The following is a 20,382-nucleotide window of genomic DNA, read 5'->3' as shown; positions in this document are numbered from 1 at the left end:
AGTATACGGTCGATGCAGCGCGACCGGTGGCGCCACATCGTAGCCTCACCGCCGGCCGGCCATCCCGCCAGGTGGAGCCGGTGCGGACACCCGAGCTGCCGCTGGACAGCTTCACCTCGCTGCTGACGGCCGACGACGCGCGCGGCCTGGTGGACCTGCTGAAGCTGTCGGCGGCCGGCCGGATCGGCCAGGACGCCACGGCGGCGCTGGCCCATCTGCTGAAGGGTAACTGACCGGGACCGGGACCGGCAGATGCCGGTGGGGTTCTGCTGAACCGGAGCTGGTTATGCTTGAAGTAACGCGACTGTCGAATCGACCCAAGTGGTCGATTCACCAGTGAAACATTGTATGTCATGGCGGATTTTTTATCACATGTAATTGCATTGTTGAGGCAGTGTATAAACCTCGCCTTACCAGGCATAGGCCATCACCGAGTTTTCACTGTTGTTAAGGGACGTCGAGACACTCGTTAACAGTGTTTTTCCATATCGGGTCACGGGATATAAAACCTCGTAGATATTTGCAACCAAAGATGGCACGTGCGAGCTGCCAGTCACATTTAGAGACAATTACGTGTAGCTTTCCCGTATGACCTGCCATACTGCGCCGATGACGCTGCTTAACCTGAACCCGGCATCCCAGCATCACTGGGTCATGACTTAACCAAGTCATGACTTGCTGAGCCATGAGCTAACCGAGTCATGGCTTACTGAGTCATGACGGAGCCAAATCATGACCTAACTGAGTCATGGCCTAACTGGACGCCAACGTTCTTTTGAGAGAAAGGCCCTGATGCCGTGCTGACGTGACAAGCCGCCGTGTCCCTCAGTAGTGGGTGTTCACCCGGCCTCACGTCCCTGCGTTGCCCTCCCCCCCCCTCTCATGGCGGGGATGGGCCGCAGTCATCTGACAACAGTCCCGTGCTGCTGCTGGAGGCGTGACGTGACCTGACGTGACCTGACCTGACGTGACGTGACCTGACCTGACCTGTCTGCCGGCAGCGATGGGCCGCTGTCAGCCGGCCGTCAGCGCCATGCTGCTGGAGACGTGCGTCACTGAGCTGGAGGACGTGGCGAGCGGCGGCGGCGGCGCGGTCCACCTGCCGCCGCCGGTGGTGCAGGAGTCGCTGCACCCCTACCTGGGCGACACCAACCTCTCGGGACACGTGCGCATACCAGGTCAGTCTGTGGCCGCGCCTCAACGGGCGGTGCGAGCCGCGTCAGGCGTCGCCGGTCACGCTACCGACTCGCCTGTGACGCCGTGTGATCGCCACTGTAAAACATGTGCGTCCACAGCAATTGCGCTGGCGTTGGCGCCATTGCCAACTGTCTTGCGCTTGCATGCTTTTTGTCTCAGGGCGTTCGGATTTTACGGTTCACGGAATAGCTGTCGTTATTGGTGTCGCAGTCGCTCTTGTCCGTGACCCAGATGCCCAGAGTGCTGAGTATCTGACCACGCATCTGAAGGGCTGACTGTGCCAGGTATGTGGGTACGCCTACTAGAAGTCGCCCACATGTGACTCCGTGAATGATCGCCATTGCGCAGGTGTGCGAAAAAGTTGGGTTACGCACGACAAAATGGTTGTGTCGCCGCAGGATTAGATGTGATGTCTTGACAGAAGCCGTCCAAGCTGGAATACCACCATTGTGATGGGGTACATGTGCCCTGCGGGTAACACATGTCACCAGTGTCACCAGGGTCACCAGCTACTGGCAGGGTCTAGCCTTGCGAGCCATACTTAGCAAGGACATGAAGGCCATCCCTGCTAATCATGGCTGCGGATTCGCACCGACAGTGCGCCACGGCTAGCCTAGCGGGGAACTTAGTAAGAAATTGCGACATGCTAACGGCGCCACATGCTGGTGCAGCGCTGACGCCCGGCCGTCGGCAGGCGCCGAGTCTCTGTGGGTCGAGTTTGACCCGCAGTGCTGCACGGAGCGGCGGCAAGACCCGCTGACACTGACGCCCGGCCGTCGGCAGGTGCCGAGTCTGTGGGTCGAGTTCGACCCGCAGTGCTGCACGGAGCGGCGGCAAGACCCGCTGACACTGACGCCCGGCCGTCGGCAGGTGCCGAGTCTCTGTGGGTCGAGTTCGACCCGCAGTGCTGCACGGAGCGGCGGCGAGACCCGCTGACACTGACGCCCGGCTGTCGGCAGGTGCCGAGTCTCTGTGGGTCGAGTTCGACCCGCAGTGCTGCACGGAGCGGCGGTGGGACCCGCTGACACTAACGCCCGGCCGTCGGCAGGTGCCGAGTCTCTGTGGGTCGAGTTCGACCCGCAGTGCTGCACGGAGCGGCGGCGGGACCCGCTGACACTGACGGACGCCGGCGGCCGCGTGCTGGCCGTGCGCTCGGGCCGCGACCCGGCCGACTGGGCGTGCGAGCTGCGCGTGCCAGGCGCCGAGCTGCGCTGGAAGTTCGGCTCCGAGCTGGGCGGCGGCGGCAGCTGGGGCTGGCGCTTCACCGTGCACCCGGTGCTGCCGCGCGGCGCCGCCGCCGCCGCCGCCGGCTCGTCCGACCGGCGCATCCTGTCGCGGCCCAGCCTCGACCTGGTCAGGTGAGGGGGCGGCCGGCGGCGCCGCGGAGCGACGCCAGGCGCACCTGACCAGGTGCCAGACCTGGTCAGGTGAGGGGACGGCCGGCGGCGCTGCGGAGCGACGCCAGGCGCACCTGACCAGGTGCCAGACCTGGTCAGGTGAGGGGGCGGCCGGCGGCGCTGCGGAGCGACGCCAGGCACACCTGACCAGGCGCCAGACCTGGTCAGGTGAGGGGGCGGCCGGCGGCGCTGCGGAGCGACGCCAGGCGCACCTGACCAGGTGCCAGACCTGGTCAGGTGAGGGGGCGGCCGGCAGCGCTGCGGAGCGACGCCAGGCCGCTGGCGCTCGTCGGGCAGACTCGGGGACGGTGGCGGTGGAGCTGGAAGGAATGAGTAGGTCCATGGATAGGTGCGGTGAACACGGGAGCGTGATCTCGCCGCAAGGTGATCGGGTTATCAGGATGCGCGCAGCGTCACTGTTAGATGCTCGGTCTGGCTAACGCCGCCGGTGCCCTGATCTCGCTCACTCTGTTACACTCGCTGGCCCCGTCTGTTCACGCGGCTGTCAGCGGCCGCCGCCCTCGGACACTGCCTCCCCCAGACCACCACCCCACCGACACTCCACCACTAGGCAGCAGAGAGAGAGGCCTCAGCCCCCGGCAGCAGCCTGACTCCGCCCTCCCCTTTCGGCAGGCACGTGCTGGACGTGCGGGCGGCGCGTGAGCCCGGCACTGTGGCGCGCCTGACAGCGGCGCTGGCCGCCTGTGCCCAGCTGAGCGCGCTGCTGGCCGGCCAGCGGCGCTGGGCGCTGCAGCAGCTGCGCTACCTGCTGGGCGCGCGGCGCGGCGGCCAGGAGGCCGGCGGCCCGCTGACGGTGCTCGTGCAAGCGCTGCCCGAGGCGCTACTCCGCCAGCACGAGTACGAGGAGCCGCAAGTGCGCGCTGGCAAGCAGCTGATGCACAGCGAGTTCTGCAAGGTGGGAGCCGGCGGCGCCAGTGACGCCGTGCCGGGGTGGATGGTCGCGTGTCACGTGACAGGGGCTGTCAGGAGAGTGGACGGAAGTGGCTGCCTGAGCTCACGACTCCCGTAGACGTCGGATTCCCTACATTCGCACGCATCCTACATGACGCCATACACCATTTGATCCTCAACTCCGACCCCCGTAGTTATAACCGGTTTGTCTCATCATCTCCACCCATCGCGACGGGCTCTGTAGAGAGACCATTGCGTCTTGTGGTTGGCCAGCTTGTGCAGCGCCGCGTGGGGCGATCCGGCAGCTACGACCACGAACACGAGGTGGTCGCCCTAGTGCGCGGTATTTCGGCGCTACCTACTGATAAGATGGAGGCTCCACACTCCACTCACTTATTGCAGCTTCATCATGGTGCAGGCGTTTCGGCTGCCTTCCCAAGTCATGCATTTCGTCCCCGCCATATCCCCAGCAGGTCGTGACTCCGCCCTCTGCAGCTTTGGGCAGCTCCCGCCAAACTGCTGCTGAACTTGTCAGTCCTCGCCGTTGTCGAGACCGCTTGACGCGACGCCGGTGTTGTCGGCGCGGGTTTCGATGAGCACACAAATGCTTCACACCACAGGGTGCCGCAGCGGTGCGGTCTGCCGCGCACAGCGGGCTGGCCGTGTTGTGTTGCGTGAGTGAGCCGGATTCGTGCAGCCCTCGCCGGTACGCTCGGCGGCTGACGAGCGCGCCGCCTCCCGCCCACCCAGGAGCTGGTGGCGCTGGCGTGCGAGCTGGCGTTCGACCGTCTGCCGGCCATCGCCGACAGCCATCGCTGGAGCTGGTTCCGCCGCTACTGCCTGGCCTCCCGCGTCATGACGGCACTCATCCAGCGCCAGCAGCTGCCCGCGCAGTTCCAGGATGAGGTCGGGCGCCGGTTTGGGATCGGGATCGGGATCAGGGTCGGGATCGGGATCGGGGTCAGGATTGGGATCGGGATCGGGATTGGAGTCGGAGTCGGGATTGGGGGAGTCGGGATCGGGATCGGCCGCCGGGTTGGGATCGGGATCGGGATCGTCATTGTGACAGAGATCAGGGCGGATTAAGAGCGGAGGTGGGGCTATGATCCGAGGCGGTCAGGATCAAGACGGCATCAGGACGGCGTCGGCCAGCGCGAGCGAGGTCTCTTGATGGGTGTCGGATTAGACAGGGTGCTTACGCCGTCTTTGACAAGACTCAGTGTCGGGTTTCCAGAGGCAGCTAGTTTCCTCGTCGATTACAGTCGCTCTTTTCACCGCTCTATTAAATGGACCTGACTCAGCATTTCGCCAATTATTTGTAAAGTGTTGTGTGCTCACTGTTGTGATACTCCTGTGACCAGCTCTGTGGCCACGACACCAACGGTTTATGAACTCCCACCGCTTCAGCCGACTGAGGCCGCCGCCTTCCTGCCGTACCAAGCCGGGTCTCACCCGTCCTTGTCAGTCCCCAGTCTCCCTCCCGAGCGTCACCTGTCCTTGTCAGTCCCCAGTCTCCCTCCCGAGCGTCACCCGTCCTTGCCAGTCCCCAGTCTCCCTCCCGAGCGTCACCTGTCCTTGTCAGTCCCCAGTCTCCCTCCCGAGCGTCACCTGTCCTTGTCAGTTCCCAGTCTCCCTCCCGAGCGTCACCCGTCCTTGTCAGTCCCCAGTCTCCCACCCGAGCGTCACCTGTCCTTGTCAGTCCCCAGTCTCCCTCCCGAGCGTCACCCGTCCGTGTCAGTCCCCAGTCTCCCTCCCGAGCGTCACCTGTCCTTGTCAGTCCCCAGTCTCCCTCCCGAACGTCACCCGTCCGTGTCAGTCCCCAGTCTCCCCCCCCCCGAGGCTCACCCGCCCGTATCAGTCCCCAGTCTCCCCCCCCCGAGCCTCACCCGTCCTTGCCTCTCCCCAGTCTCCCTCCCGAGCCTCCTCAGCCCGCCTCAGTTCCCAGTCTCGCTCCGGAGCCTCCCCAGCCCGCCCCAGTTCCCAGTCTCCCTCCCAAGGTTCCCCAGTCCGCTGCAGTTCCCAGTCTCCCTACGGAGCCTCCCCAGTCCGCTGCAGTCCCCAGTCTCCCTCCCGAGCGTCACCCGTCCGCGTCAGTCCCCAGTCTCCCTCCCGAGCCTCCCCAGTCCGCCTCAGTCCCCAGTCTCCCTCCCGAGCCTCCCCAGTCGGCCTCAGTCCCCAGTCTCCCTCCCGAGCCTCCCCAGTCCGCCTCAGTCCCCAATCTTCCTCCCGAGCCTCCCCAGTCCGCTGCAGTTCCCAGTCTCCCTCCGGAGCCTCCCCAGTCCGCTAACTCAGCGTTGTGTCCACGCGCCGGCAGGTGGCCAAGAAGATCCGCGAACTGAGTGGCGAGGAGGCGACCGACTGCCGCCACCTGGACCACGCCGTCTTCACCGAGGATAAGGATCAGCAGCTGCTGCAGTGGATACACAGGTGACGCTGGGCTCGGGCTGCGACTCCGCGCCGGCCTCTGACGGGTGGCGGGTGGCCAGGCGACCGTGCCGCCGCACGGGGGAGGGGGGGGGAGGGGGGGAGGGGGGGGGAGCATATCGATACCTGCCCTGCCCGCTTCCCACAACCCTGACAGTCTTGGCCAGCCTTGTTCTTGTTCTTGTTGTTCTTGTGGTGGGGATGTTCAGCGCGGTGTAAGCGGGGCGCGGTGGCCACCGATGAGTGCTGGTCGACGCCACGCGAGTGCTCTCCCGACGCAGATGGTCGGCGGGCCGTGTGATGACCCGGCCTTAGCCGGCGACGCTGTCCCTCCGGTCCTGCCACGCGCCGCTGGCCGGCCGCCGTGTGATGACCCGGTCTGAGCCGGCGACGCTGTCCCTCCGGTCCTGCCGCGCGCCACTGGCCGGCGGGCCGTGTGATGACCCGGCCTAAGCCGGCGACGCTGTCCCTCCGGTCCTGCCGCGCGCCGCTGGCCGGCCGCCGTGTGATGACCCGGCCTTAGCCGGCGACGCTGTCCCTCCGGTCCTGCCGCGCGCCGCTGACGTCTCCGCCTGGGCGTCGCCACCGACAGACGGCCGGACGACTGGACGCTTTCGTGGGGCAGCTCAGGCGTCATATACGCCTGGGGCCACAACCATCGCGGCCAGCTGGGCGGCCTGGATGGCGCTAAGGTCAAACAGCCCACCCCGTGCGAGGCCTTCTCGCTGCTGAAGCCGGCTCAGCTGATCGGCGGCGAGCAGACTCTGTTCGCGGTCACATCCGACGGCAAGGTACGGCTGGAGGCGACGGCGCTGTCGCCGACGGCAAGGCGGCCGAATCAGTGCCGACGACACGAGACGGAGGCGAGCCGATGTGGGTGACGCGGTGGATGTGTGACGAGACGTGCGCCTGTTCTCGTGCGCTGTCCGGCTGCTGGCGGACGGGGTCAGCGGTGTCCGGTGCCAGCCGCCGCTCCGGTCTCGTGGTGATACTCAGATGAAGCCTGGTGCACCAGCCGCCGCCGCTAGTGCCGCCGCAGACTGCAGAACTACGCGCTGGATGTGTGAGCAGGCGTTCGGGGCCCACTGTCTAGTTGATTTACATAGGAGCGTAAGTGAACACATATTTGCGGGTTTACTGTAAACGCGGACCGGACGACCGACCTCCACCCGTGAAAGTGATATTTTATTGGCGCCCTGTCGCTCGCGGCGTAGTGTCACCAAAGGCGCGGTGCTCGCTCGCCTGATCCGCCGGCTCTCGACACTAACGAGCGGCAGACGCTGCCGAGTCTGACCCTGGCTCCGTGCGGCGCTCACGTCCAGGTGTACGCGACCGGGTACGGCTCGGGCGGCCGGCTGGGCATCGGCGGCACCGACTGCGTGTCGACGCCGTTCCTGTTGGAGACCCTGCAGCACGTCTTCATCAAGAAGGTGACGGCCGGGGCGGGGCCGGGGCGTCTCGCGCCGGGTCGGGATCAGGGCGCCTCTCGCCGGGACGGGACCGGGGCGCCTCGCGCTGGGACGGGATCAGGGCGCCTCTCCCCGGGACGGGACCGGGGGTCCTCGCGCTGGGACGGGATCAGGGCGCCTCGCGCCGGGACGGGGCCGGAGGTCCTCGCGCTGGGGCGGGACCAGTGCGCCTCGCGCTGGGACGGGACTAGGGCGCCTCTCCCCGGGACGGGACCGGGGCGCCGCGCGCCGGGACGGGATCAGGGCGCCTCGCGCCGGGACGGGGCCGGAGGTCCTCGCGCTGGGGCGGGACCGGGGCGCCTCGCGCTGGGACGGGACTAGGGCGCCTCTCCCCGGGACGGGACCGGGGCGCCGCGCGCCGGGACGGGATCAGGGCGCCTCGCGCCGGGACGGGGCCGGAGGTCCTCGCGCTGGGACGGGATCAGGGCGCCTCGCGCCGGGACGGGGCCGGGGGTCCTCGCGCTGGGGCGGGACCAGGGCGCCTCGCGCTGGGACGGGACTAGGGCGCCTCTCGCTGGGACGGGACCGGGGCGCCTCGCGCCGGGACGGGTCGGGCTGCGACGCCAGCCTGCAGCTGACGAACACCAGCTCAGGAGGAAAGGGCAACGCCGTGTTAAGTTTGAACTGTGTGGTATTTCAGTGGAAAGAAGTGAAGTCGCTTGCGGCTGTATTTACGTAGTCACGTGAGGTTCCTCATTCATTTTAAGCCCGGCTTATTAGTGTAACGTTATTTGAGTCATTTGCGCTTGCTGGTCACGAGCATTTGAACATGACGACCTTTCCTATTGCAGTGTTGTCGACCAAGCAGCCGTTGCACTGTATTTTTCTTTGTCAACCGTTTGTTTTGGTCGCACCCTAGCGCTGTTGACTAATCCCGAGGCGATGCGAGATCTGTGACCACACAACAGCTTCAAAAGACGCGTGTATCCCGCGAGTGCCCGGCTTCGGATCGGTGGTCAGCCATGCTGACGCGGCGTTGTTGGTGTCGTCTGCCAGGTTGCCGTCAACAGCGGCGGCAAGCACTGCCTGGCTCTAACCTCGGAGGGCGAGGTGTACAGCTGGGGAGAGGGCGACGACGGCAAACTGGGGCACGGCAGCAAGAGGTGAGCCCTCCCCGCGGCGACCGAGGCCTTCTGTCGGCGTAGGCATGCAGTAATGCACTGTGACTGCTGCTCAGGTCATCTGCCGCTGCATCGTCGAAGCTCAGCGAGGTTTTGTTGCGTGCGCTTTTTCCGAGTTACCAACCGGCGTACCTGCGCCGCCTCGCCCCATGTCACCGACTACCGTGCCTGCCGCGCCTCTCCCCGTACCACCCCTCCCTGCACCACGCCGCCGCCTCTGACCCGACGGTTCTCGTCGACTCCCGGTGGTCTGAGCCTGACGCCGCCCCTGCCGGCAGCTCGTGCGAGCGGCCGCGTCTGATCGACGCGCTGCGCGACAAGCGCGTGGCGACGGTGGCGTGCGGCGGCTCGCACTCGGCCTGCGTGACAGTGGACGGCCACCTGTACACGTGGGGCCGCGGCCGCTACGGCCGGCTCGGCCACGGCGACTCCGAGGACCAGACCAGGCCCAGGCTGGTCGAGACGCTCGTCGGCTGGAAGGTGGGACGGGACGGGACGGGACGGGACGGGACGGGACGGGACGGGACGGGACGGGACGGGACGGGACGGGACGGGACGGGACGGGACGGGACGGGACGGGGTCGTGGGCCGGCCCTGCCAGTAGGTGATCCGGCTGTGGGTGGCGCTGGGTCTATGAAAACGCCACCAACATTATATATGTGTAAACGTATGTCTTCGAACTGGCGAGCGGGCTGAGCAAGACTTGGCATGTTTTGCAAGCATTCCAACGTCAATTGTGGTCGATGTGATATGTATCTTTGTGACGGCGGTACTTCACTTTTCTGACCTGGCTGACCTGACCCAGCTAATCGGCCTGACCTGGACGATGAACACTCTAACCCGACTTTGTTAGCCTCGCCTGATGTGACCTTGGCAGGTTTTGTACATGCCCTGCAGCTGGCGTGTGGCGCGGACCTGACCTGACGTGGCGCCGTCAGGTGGTGGACGTGGCGTGCGGCTCTGGCGACGCGCAGACCCTCTGTATCACGGACGACGACAACGTCTGGAGCTGGGGCGACGGCGACTACGGCAAGCTGGGGCGCGGCGGCTCGGACGGCTGCAAGGTGCCCATGAAGATCGAGTCGCTCTCCGGGCTGGGCGTGGTGCGGGTGGAGTGCGGCTCCCAGTTCTCGGCGGCGCTCACGCGCTCCGGCAGCGTCTACACCTGGTGAGCGGCCGCGGCCGGGGTGGGACTGGGGCGGCACCACTAGATGTAGTAGGGGCAGGGCAGGGGCGGCAACAGGGACAGGACAGGGGTGGCGACAGGGACAGGGCAGGGGCGGCAGCAGGGGCAGGACAGGGGTGGCAGCGGGGGCAGGGCAGGGGCGGCGGCAGGGACAGTGCAGGGGCGGCAGCAAGGGCAGGACAGGCGTGGCGGCAGGGGCAGAACAGGGCGGCGGCAGGGACAGGGCAGGGGTGGCGGCAGGGACTGCAGCAGGGAAGGGACGAGGGGCTCAGGAAGGTGGGTCAGAGGCCGCGGCAGTGGCGAGATTGGAGTGGGGTGGCAAGTGGACGTCTTTGGGGATGGCTGGGGCCCATCTCTGAGGAGATTACGATCCGTCACTGACGCGCGTATGTCGCATTGCTGTGCCTTTTGGCCGTCCCTCGCTGCATGTTAGTACGTCACCGTTCTGACCCGCTGTTTGCGGTGACGGTGCCCTACGGTGACGGTGGGTCTCTGTACCGCCGCAGGGGCAAGGGCGATTACCACCGGCTGGGACACGGCTCGGACGATCACGTGCGCCGACCCAAGAAGGTGGCCGCGCTGCAGGGGAAGCGGATCGTCTGTATCGCCGTCGGTGAGTGCCTCTGCCCGGGCCCTCATTGTCGTCTGTATCGCCGTCGGTGAGTGCCCCTGCCCCGGGCCCTCATTGTCGTCTGTATCGCCGTCGGTGAGTGCCCCTGCCCCGGGCCCTCACTGTCGGCTGTATCGCCGTCGGTGAGTGCCCCTGCCCCGGGCCCTCACTGTCGTCTGTATCGCCGTCGGTGAGTGCCCCTGCCCCGGGCCCTCACTGTCGTCTGTATCGCCGTCGGTGAGTGCCCCTGCCCCGGGGCCCTCATTGTCGTCTGTATCGCCGTCGGTGAGTGCCCCTGCCCCGGGCCCTCACTGTCGTCTGTATCGCCGTCGGTGAGTGCCTCTGCCCCGGGCCCTCACTGTCGGCTGTATTGCCGTTGGTGAGTGCCCGTGCCCTGATCCCTAACTGTCGGCTGGCGGTGGGGCGCCGCGCGGCGGTGGGTGTGGGATTTGGGGTGTGTCGGTGGGGGAGATTCGTGGAAGCTCGCTCCCCTGGCGTGGTGGCGTGCTGAGTTGTTTGGGACTGGAGGGTCTCGTAGTTGTTTCTGTGTTTAGCTGAGGACGTAAGGACAGCGAAGAGACCCAGACCATAAGTCTTGAGAAGTTGCGGTGCCTAATGTTCTGACAGGCAGTTCCGCGTTGTGAACCACCAGCAGACGTGCCTCGGCCACCGTGGAGTTCCGCGGGTCGGGCCACGCGACGCGGCCGGGTGTGACGATCCGAGGCAACAGCTGACGTCCCGTCCCGTGTCACGTGATCGCAGGCTCGCTCCACTGTGTGGCCTGCTCCCAAGACGGCGAGGTGTTCACCTGGGGCGACAACGACGAGGGCCAGCTGGGCGACGGCACCACCAACGCCATCCAGCGGCCGAGGCTGGTGGCCGCACTGTCGGTGAGCGCCGCCAGGGGTTCGGTCTGTGATACTGTTTCCATATTGGCAGAGGCTGGCGAATTGTAGTCCGGGCGTTCGTTGGTTTGTGGAGGCTCAGCTTAACGAAGCCATTGTGGTGACATCAATTTGATTGGTTTTGATGTGTACCAGGTTTTATTCGTCGTGCTCCGAGCCGGTAAGTTCATCCAGTTATGTCTGGCCCGTACAAGCGCAGGCGGGAAGCGCACAGGTCACGTGCGGCTGCACTCGGCGTCAGGTTACCGGGCAGGGTGGAGACTGACGCCGCGCCCCCTCCGCAGGGGAAGAAAATCAACCGCGTGGCGTGTGGCTCAGCCCACACGCTGGCCTGGAGCACCAACGTCTCGTCCAACACCGGCAAACTGCCCAAACAGGTGCTGTTCGGAGGGCTGATTTGTCTTGTGTCGGTGACCTATCAACGCTGCCCGTTGTCAAAGAGAAGGCAGCTGAAATGCTGTTAAGATTACACGGCTGCACCACACTTCTGTGCCTCCCATTGGGACTAATTGCCGCTGAAATGATATTGTCCCACCCAATTGTTGGTTCCCAGCATGGCCCCTGTGCACTCTTTCATTATCTGCCACCGAACTACGCTCCAGCCCGCCCATTCTGGCCCCGGCAGCAGTGCGTCGGCGACTGCGATGCTGGTCTTTCGTAACAATCCGTGCCTTCGTGGTGTCTGACTTCCATTGGATCTCCGTATGCAAGGCTACCCCTCACTGTCCGCCCCTGTCACGGCCAGATTCCGCTGGAGTTTGACCACCTGCGCGAGTTGCCGGTGCCGGTGCTGCGCAACCGTCTGGTGGTGCTGCACCACTTCTCGGACCTGCTCTGCCCACTGGTGCCCATGTTCCACCTGAACGCGCCCCAGCTGCGCGCACTCATCGTGCCGGCCGTCAAGGAGGCTGCCTTCAGGAAGGTACGTCACGCCCTCCCCCCGTCCCAGCTGGTGCTGGGCTGTGCGACGCGACCTGATCCCCCGTAGAGGTCGTCGTTCGGGTGGGACGCGGTCTCAGCAGCCGGGCTGCGGAAACCCCAGCAGCGTACCGTCAGCCGCTCAGTTACGGCATGTGTCGGAGCTCGACCGGCCGGAGCTGGCTGTTGCCGGAGGGCGTGGTCTGATGTCACGCACGGGGCAGGCTGTGGCCGGCGACGGGAAACACCTGACCTGATTATTGATGATCTCTCTCTCTCTCTCTGGATGACCCAGCGCGTTGGCTCGTAACCACCCAGAGTATTGTGGGCAGTCGGCGTGCGGCACCATTCCGCGGAGACGGCCCCCAGGGAAACGCCTCCTGTCCACAATACCAGTTGCGGGATGGGGAGTGAAAGAAGAAGCAGACCCGGACTTGTCGCAGTGCTGAAGGTGTGGCTACTCATGCTCATAGCGTCCGTCCAGCCCTCCTGCCTGCGGCGCCGTGCCGCAGCGCGGCTCGACTGACAGCTCCGCCTCCTGGCCCCGCCGCCAGGTGGTCCAGGCCACCATGATGCGGGACCGGCAGCACGGGCCGGTGGTGGAGCTGAACCGGATGCAGGTGCGCCGCCAGCGGGGCCGGCCGTGCTCGGCGGCAGCGGCGGCCGCCGCCGCCCAGAAGACCGTCTTCTGTCAGATGGCCAGCAAGATGTCGCTGCTCGGCCCCGAGGCGCTGTTCCTGCCGCACCGCGTCTGGAAGGTCAAGTTTGTCGGTGAGTGCAGCCGGGAGGTTAGGCCTGGCTACGGATGTGGCCAGGATCAGGTGGGGTGGGTGGGTGTAGTGTGATAAATTGGGTTAGATCGGGTGAGCGCAGTGGCCGAGGTTAGGCTGGGCGAATGAGTTTGGAAAGGATGGTCAAGCCTGTCGGGGAAAATTGAGGAACTCTTTGGAGAGATGGGAGTCCTTAAGTCCAGATTCGGTGATGGCGGCCAAGTCAATTGATGGGCGTGGTAATTCAGTGTGAAGCTGGTCGCCGTTTCGGACGGTGTCGGGCTGGTAAGCTCGCCCATTTTCCATGTTTTCCGACGATCACTCCCTCGCGTTTCTCCCCACGTATACCCGCTCCCGCGCATGAGCCCACACCCAGCCGACAGCCGCGTCCCTATCGCCGGACGCCAGTCGGCCACCGCCCGACCTCCGCCCGACTTCTGCCCGACCACCGCCCGACCGCCGCCCGACCTCTGCCCAACCACCGCCCGACCACCGTCTGACCTCTGCCCGACCACCGCCCAACCACCGCCCGACCTCTGCCCGACCTCTGCCCGACCACCGCCCGACCTCAACCCGAGCCTTCGCCTGACCTTCACTCGACCTCAGCCCGACCTCAGCCTGACCTCAGCGTGACCTCAGCCCGACCTCGACCTGACCTCAGCTTGACCTCAGCCCGACCTCAGCCCGACCTCAGCCTGACCTCAGCGTGACCTCAGCCCGACCTCGACCTGACCTCAGCTTGACCTCAGCCCGACCTCAGCCCGACCTCAGCCCGACCTCAGCCTGACCTCAGCGTGACCTCAGCCCGACCTCGACCTGACCTCAGCTTGACCTCAGCCCGACCTCAGCCCGACCTCAGCCTGACCTCAGCTTGACCTCAGCCCGACCTCAGCCTGACCTCAGCTTGACCTCGGCCTGACCTCAGCCTGACCTCAGCCTGACCTCAGCCTGGCCTCAGCCTGACCCCCGCCAGACTCAGCCCGTTATCAGCCCAACCTCCGCTCGACTGAGAAGCTTTCGAGCTGCCCGAGCTTTTGCACGACCTCTGTCCGACCTTATTCTAACCTCGGCCTGACTGAAGAGCTTTCGAGCTGCCTGAGCCTTCGCCCAAGCTCTGCCCGATTCATCCCGACCTCCGCTTGACCTCAGCCGTACGTCTGCCCGACCTCGGCCCTACGGCTGCCAGACCTCAGCTCGACTTCCGCTCGACTCAGCCCTACCTCCCCCATACTCAGCTCGACTCAGCCCTACCTCCCCCATACTCAGCCCGACTTAGCCCGACGTCGCCCATACTCAGCCCGACTTAGCCCGACGTCTCCCATTCTCAGCCCGACCTAGCCCGACGTCTCCCATACTCAGTCCGACTTAGCCCGACGTCTTCCATACTCAGCCCGACTTGGCCCGACGTCTCCCATACTCAGCCCGACTCAGCCCGACGTCTCCCATACTCAGCCCGACCTCCCCCATACTCATCCCGACTTAGCCCGACGTCCCCCATACTCAGCCCGACGTCTCCCATACTCAGCCCGACCTCCCCCATACTCATCCCGACTTAGCCCGACCCGGCGTGTCCACGGCGGGCAGGCGAAAGCGTGGACGACTGCGGCGGCGGCTACAGCGAGAGCATCGCCGAGATGTGCGACGAGCTGTGTGGCGGCTCTCCGCCGCTGCTGATGATCACGCCGAACGGCCGCGGCGAGGCCGGCGCCAACCGCGACTGCTTCCTGCTAAACCCGACGGCCCGATCGCAGCAGTACCGGCACATGTTCACATTCCTCGGTGAGAGTGGACGCCGCGCGGGCAGGCGCTGTGCTGAGCCGCCTGGCTGCAGTGCGACGCCAATGTAGGGGCGGGTTTGTTTCTGAGGGCCGCGGGGTGAACGGTGACGAACCTCGGCGCAGCGGTGATCGCATTTGATCACATCCGTTAGCTGGATTGATGGCGTGATAGACCATGTTGCGGGCGTCAGTGTTATCTGCGGACTGGCCTGGCTGGACTTGGAGAAAGGAGTATATGTTAAGCACTGTTTCAGTATCGGTGCAAAACATTATGCGCCCTTTGGCGAATAGTATTGCGTTGCTACACCTCCCCGGCACGTCACGTTTTCTTGGCGATGTTACGGTATGTGCATGCGAATCTGAAGGAAATGCGAATCTGAAGGAAGTCCGGACCTTGACCGATGACGCCGCCACGCCCGGCGCAGCCCTAAGGCGCCATTCATAGCATCACGAGAACGCATCTGCATGCCGGCCAGCCGTGCAGAGATGACGCGGCACGAGGCCGCCCGGTGCCGGCGCTGACCTGCCGTCGCCGCCGCCTCCTCCGCAGGCGTGCTGATGGGCATCGCCGTGCGCACGGGCTCGCCGCTGAGCCTGAGCCTGGCCGAGCCCGTCTGGAAGCAGCTAGTGGGTCTGCCGCTGACGCCGGCCGACCTGTCCGAGGTCGACCGTGACTACCTGCCGGGCCTGCTGCGGCTGCGCGACGACCCGTCCCTGGCCTCGCTCGAGCTGCCGTTCAGCACGCCGTCCGCGGCCGGTCACGAGGTGCAGCTGAGCAGCACACACCGGCGCGTCACCGACGCCAACAAGACCGAGTACATCCGGGCCGCGCTCAACTACAGGTGGGTCGGAGACGCTGCTGACGCGCTGGTGGCAGGCCGTGGGCGTGGACCGCGAACGTCCCTATGCCGGGGATGATTAGGCGCAGCGCATCCAGGCGGTGCTGCACTGCGGATGAAGAGAAGGTATCCGGGTGGTGTCTGACTCGAGGTGAGCAGTGTACAGCGCTCAGCTGTATGCGAGTGAGCGGCTCATCGGGCGGACGCCGGCGAGCACCGCACGTCCGGGCAGCACGCCGCCGCAGCACCTCGCACGCCGTCGGCAAGCATCGCACGTCCGGGCGGCGTTTCAGAGCTGGCTAGTGAGACGCTCTCCGCCGGCGAGCACCGCACGTCCGGGCAGCGTTTCAGAGCTGGCTGGTGAGACGCCCTCACGGCGCGACTGCGACGTTGGCGCTGCTCCCGCCGTGCCCCGACCAGCGGAGAGCCTAGCTGTGTAGGTAGCGCTGATCACGCCGGCAATCACAGACGTCGCGGCATGCCCAGCAACTGGCTGTGAGGCCACGTGCCGCCGTGTCCGCGTGCCGCCGTGTCTACGTGCCGCTGTGAGGCCGCGTGCCGCCACGTCTGCGTGCGCCGTGTCTGCATGCTGTCATTTCTGCTGCGGTATCTGCATGCCGTCATGTGTCTGCGTGCCGCCGTGTGTCTGCGTACCGCCGTGTGTCTGCGTGCCGCCGTGTGTCTGCGTGCCGTGTGTCTGCGTGCTGCCGTGTATCTGCGTGCCGCCGTGTGTCTGCGTGCCGCCGTGTGCCTGCGTGCTGCCGTGTGTCTGCGCGCTGCCGTGTGTCTGCGTGCCGCCGTGTGTCTGCGTGCCGCCGTGTGTCTGCGTGCCGCCGTGTGTCTGCGTGCTGCCGTGTGTCCGCGTGCTGCCGTGTGTTTGCGTGCCGCCGTGTGTCTGCGTGCTGCCGTGTGTCTGCGTGATGCCGTGTGTCTGCGTGCCGCCGTGTGTCTGCGGGCCGCCGTGTGTCTGCGTGCCGCCGTGTGTCTGCGTGCCGCCGTGTGTCTGCGTGCCGCCGTGTGTCTGCGTGCCGCCGTGTGTCTGCGGGCCGCCGTGTGTCTGCGTGATGCCGTGTGTCTGCGGGCCGCCGTGTGTCTGCGGCCGCCGTGTGTCCGCGGGCCGCCGTGTGTCTGCGGGCCGCCGTGTGTCTGCGGGCCGCCGTGTGTCTGCGGGCCGCCGTGTGTCTGCGGGCCGCCGTGTGTCTGCGTGCCGCCGTGTGTCTGCGTGCCGCCGTGTGTCTGCGTCCCGCCGTGTGTCTGCGTGCCGCCGAGTGTCTGCGGGCCGCCGTGTGTCTGCGTGCCGCCGAGTGTCTGCGGGCCGCCGTGTGTCTGCGTGCTGCCGTGTGTCTGCGTGCTGCCGTGTGTCTGCGTGCCGCCGTGTGTCTGCGTGCCGCCGTGTGTCTGCGTGCCGCCGTGTGTCTGCGTGCCGCCGTGTGTCTGCATGCTGCCGTGTGTCTGCGTGCCGCCGTGTGTCTGCGGGCCGCCGTGTGTCTGCGGGCCGCCGTGTGTCTGCGTGCCGCCGTGTGTCTGCATGCCGCCGCGTGTCTGCGTGCCGCCGCGTGTCTGCGTGCCGCCGCGTGTCTGCGTGCCGCCGTGTGTCTGCGTGCCGCCGTGTGTCTGCGGGCCGCCGTCGTGCCGTTAGCCGGCCTCTGAGCGGCGCCGTCAGCCACGCGCTCGCCGCCGCCAGACTGCACGAGCTCGACCCGATGGTGGCGGCCGTGCGCGAGGGCATGAGCCGGGTGGTGCCGGTGCCGCTGCTGGAGCTGTTCAGCGGCGCGGAGCTCGAGACCATGGTGTGCGGATCGCCGGACATCCCCATCAAGCTGCTGATGGCCGTCGCCACCTACAAAGGTAGCGGGTCGGACGGCCGGGGTTAGGGTGGGGGACTGGGTAGGTGGAGACCTGTCTGGGATGAAGGGGCGTAGTGACTGCAGGCTATAGGTGTTGATTTGAGATTCCCCGCTTGTATTGATCCGATCTATCCGGTTCGATTTAATGTCTTTGCACTTCGCTGTATGGGGTAAGTTGAGTTGGTAGTCCGCCCCTGCTTTTTGTGTCCTTCGGTCCAGCAGAGTAGGACATTGGCGTCTCCCTATCGGCGTCTCCCTATTCCCCCTATCGATGACCTTACGTGTCTGTTATGGGGACACCTGCTGGCCGTTCTAGCCCCGCCCTAGGTTAACCTGACCTGACCTGACCTTGCGTGGCCTGACCTAACCTGACCTTACATGGCCTGACGTGACCTGACCTGCTCGCCAGGTGTGGACGCCTGCTCGCCGCTGGTCGCCTGGTTCTGGGAGGTGATGCAGGAGCTGAGCACCCTCGAGCGCTCGCTGTTCCTGCGCTTCGTGTGGGGCCGCACGCGGCTGCCACGCACCATTGCCGACTTCCGCGGCCGCGACTTCGTGCTGCAGGTGCTCGACAAGTACCAGCCGGCCGACCACTTCCTGCCAGAGAGCTATACCTGCTTCTTCTTGCTCAAGATGCCGCGCTACTCGTGCAAGGTGGGCCTGCTCGTGGAGGCTGGGGGGAGGGGGGCGGTGTTTGGCAGTGTGCGATACGAGCATCCGATATGTCATGTGTTCCCAGGCGTGCTGGGTCGTTTCTTCGTCATTCGGAATGGAATGTGGAGGTCTCTGGCGCTGTTGTTTATACCTGTATAGCTGTAGTTATCACTTATAGCTATGATAAAGCTATGGTAGGAAGCTGTGAGACACTATAAAACAATGCTATCTCCAAGTAAATGCTGTGCTGTTTATATTCGTTCCCTTGACACGGGCCCGTGTAGGGGACCGGCCGGTTCTGTCGTGTGAGGTAGCGGGCGTCGGTGACGCAGTGTCCCGCTGCTGCAGGCTGTGCTGCGGGAAAAGCTGCTCTACGCCATCCACTTCTGCAAGTCCATTGACACGGACGACTATGCCCGAGTGGCCATGACAGCCCATCAGGCCGAGGAGGACGACGCCACCACGTGAGGCCCGCACTTGGACCTCGCCTGCCCTCCCCGCTCCCCTCCTGGGGACCGGCCGCCGCAACGCGAGGCGAGGGCGCGCTATCAAGACCCTAGCCCCTGCAGCGGCTCGTATTTGTTTTGTCGAGCTCGTGAGCCGCCCACTTGAGCCGTCTTCCCGAGGTCTGTTTGCTCGACCGCGTGGGCCTGGAACTTGGACCGCGCCGGACCTCCATCGGTGGCGATAGCGTGCTGCTGCTGAGTAAAAGGTGTAGTGTGAGGCCGAGCTGATCCCGCACGCATGCCGTGGTTCTCACGCCGATCGGTGGCGACGCGCCATTCATGTACCTTTAAAATGTTCGTGCTTGCATTTGTGTCACGTGAAAACGGCAGAGGCGAAACGTGACCGCGTCAAGGTGGCCTGTTGCAACGTGGGGTGCCACATGGGTCATGCGATCTCGTGTTAGCTGCGCTCCCTGGGTGACGTGCTGCAGGGCTGCATTGAGTCGTTGCCTCGGCGGCGCTAGAATGCTATGTTGTGTTGCAGTGGAACAAGACGATTTATGGAGTCGTTACCTTGCGGGTGCCCAGTATGGCGCGCCGTATTATCTCGAGCGCAAGAGCACCAGCGACTTATCGCGCGCTTGGCCTTGCCCCAGGGAGACCAGCAGCGACCTGAACGACGGAAGCAGCGACTTCTCGGCGTACCCGTTTGACGGCTGACGGCCGGGCGTGTCGTGCTCGTCCTCTGCGGCCTCCTCGGAGGGCCGGCCGCCGTCGCCTCCCCTCTAGTCAGCGGCGCGACTGGGGATCCGCGAGAGTGTGCCGGGCCCGCCGCCGCGGCCGGGTGCCCGCTGCCGCCGGCCCCGCCCCCGCCCCCGCTCCGCCACGCCTCGTCCCCGCTTACTGCGCGGTGTCCTGCCGCCTCAGGGCTCTCCGCTTCGTGCCGCCGGGCGGCGACAGGACGCACTTTAAGCGGCGGCCGCCGCCGCGCCTCATCCTAGCGCTCCGTTATCGTGTGTAGCACTAGAGCAGAGACGGCGCGCCGCTGCGTCCGCTCGGGCGCTCGCTGTTGTGCTGTAGCCCAGCCGTGCTACAGCCGTGTGGTGCTGCGCTGGGTGCCGGCCGTCCGGCGCCGGGCCCGTCCGCTAGCTCGGCGGCGCCGTTCGATTGGCCCGCCTGGCCGCTGGCCTCGAGCGCGCCCCGCTTCTCCGTGTTTTGTTGTGAGCCGTGTGATAATGCAGGCCCGCGGGCATGTCTCGGCACGTGTTTGAGGCACGGAGGAGTGACAGATGCCGCGCAGCGCAGTATCTTGCAGACCCAATGGACGTTGATACTGGGCCACCGAGAACGCCGATTTGTCTGACCAAACGGTGTGCGCATACAGGGTTTTACCGCTCACAACCTGAGCGAGGAGGGCGGCCCCTGAGTTGATTGAGAACTCGTCATAAGAAAACCTAAGAGGTCAACTACCGTGTTTAAGTAAATAAAATCCGAGCCTGGGGGGGGGGGACGGGCTGGGCTATGACAGTGGAAATAACTTTTGAAAGGCCATGAGCGGCACATGTGTTAATGGTGCGCGCACTGGTATTTCCGTGACCCAACACTTTGCTGGTAAGAAAGAGACATTCGATAGGTGGAATCGAAGCACAGACCTTTAAGTCGCGAAACAGGCCTTAACAGAGAGCTTTCAGCAAAATCTGAGAGCTAACAGGACGTAATGTGGTACCTTGGGTAAGGAAACTGGGGTATCAACGATTAAGTATTATCCATAAAAGCTTTTGCTACACAATCAATGCTTCTGAACGTTTGCATGCAGACTCTGAAACAAACTTTATCTTGTATGAACATTTCTGTACGCACATTTGCTAACGAACAATTGTGATACGTACTTAGTGCATAACCCCCTTTC

General features: G+C 65.3%; 1 protein-coding gene across 1 annotated transcript in view; it reads left to right on the top strand.

Annotated features, from left to right (window-relative positions):
- Positions 1-19,732, top strand: part of HERC2 (E3 ubiquitin-protein ligase HERC2) — a 72,546-nt gene extending 52,814 nt beyond the window's left edge. The window contains exons 65-88 of the mRNA XM_037221309.1: positions 72-225; positions 1,002-1,178; positions 2,246-2,340; positions 2,383-2,555; positions 3,228-3,294; positions 3,382-3,510; positions 4,257-4,412; positions 5,821-5,933; positions 6,523-6,721; positions 7,253-7,360; positions 8,396-8,502; positions 8,799-9,000; positions 9,459-9,688; positions 10,213-10,319; positions 11,079-11,206; positions 11,506-11,598; positions 11,967-12,143; positions 12,694-12,910; positions 14,494-14,688; positions 15,238-15,529; positions 17,211-17,374; positions 17,783-18,027; positions 18,376-18,491; positions 19,130-19,732. Of these exons, the coding sequence (XP_037077204.1) occupies positions 72-225; positions 1,002-1,178; positions 2,246-2,340; positions 2,383-2,555; positions 3,228-3,294; positions 3,382-3,510; positions 4,257-4,412; positions 5,821-5,933; positions 6,523-6,721; positions 7,253-7,360; positions 8,396-8,502; positions 8,799-9,000; positions 9,459-9,688; positions 10,213-10,319; positions 11,079-11,206; positions 11,506-11,598; positions 11,967-12,143; positions 12,694-12,910; positions 14,494-14,688; positions 15,238-15,529; positions 17,211-17,374; positions 17,783-18,027; positions 18,376-18,491; positions 19,130-19,193 (3,708 nt within the window). The 3' untranslated portion in view covers positions 19,194-19,732. The remainder of the gene's footprint in view (positions 1-71; positions 226-1,001; positions 1,179-2,245; positions 2,341-2,382; positions 2,556-3,227; positions 3,295-3,381; positions 3,511-4,256; positions 4,413-5,820; positions 5,934-6,522; positions 6,722-7,252; positions 7,361-8,395; positions 8,503-8,798; positions 9,001-9,458; positions 9,689-10,212; positions 10,320-11,078; positions 11,207-11,505; positions 11,599-11,966; positions 12,144-12,693; positions 12,911-14,493; positions 14,689-15,237; positions 15,530-17,210; positions 17,375-17,782; positions 18,028-18,375; positions 18,492-19,129) is intronic.
- The last annotated feature ends 650 nt before the right edge of the window (positions 19,733-20,382 follow it).

The sequence above is a fragment of the Pollicipes pollicipes genome, unplaced genomic scaffold (genome assembly GCF_011947565.3).
Source record: "Pollicipes pollicipes isolate AB1234 unplaced genomic scaffold, Ppol_2.1 Scaffold_2555;HRSCAF=2994_pilon_pilon_pilon, whole genome shotgun sequence".
Lineage (NCBI taxonomy): Eukaryota > Metazoa > Arthropoda > Thecostraca > Pollicipedomorpha > Pollicipedidae > Pollicipes > Pollicipes pollicipes.
This window is presented reverse-complemented; position numbering and strand designations above follow the sequence as displayed.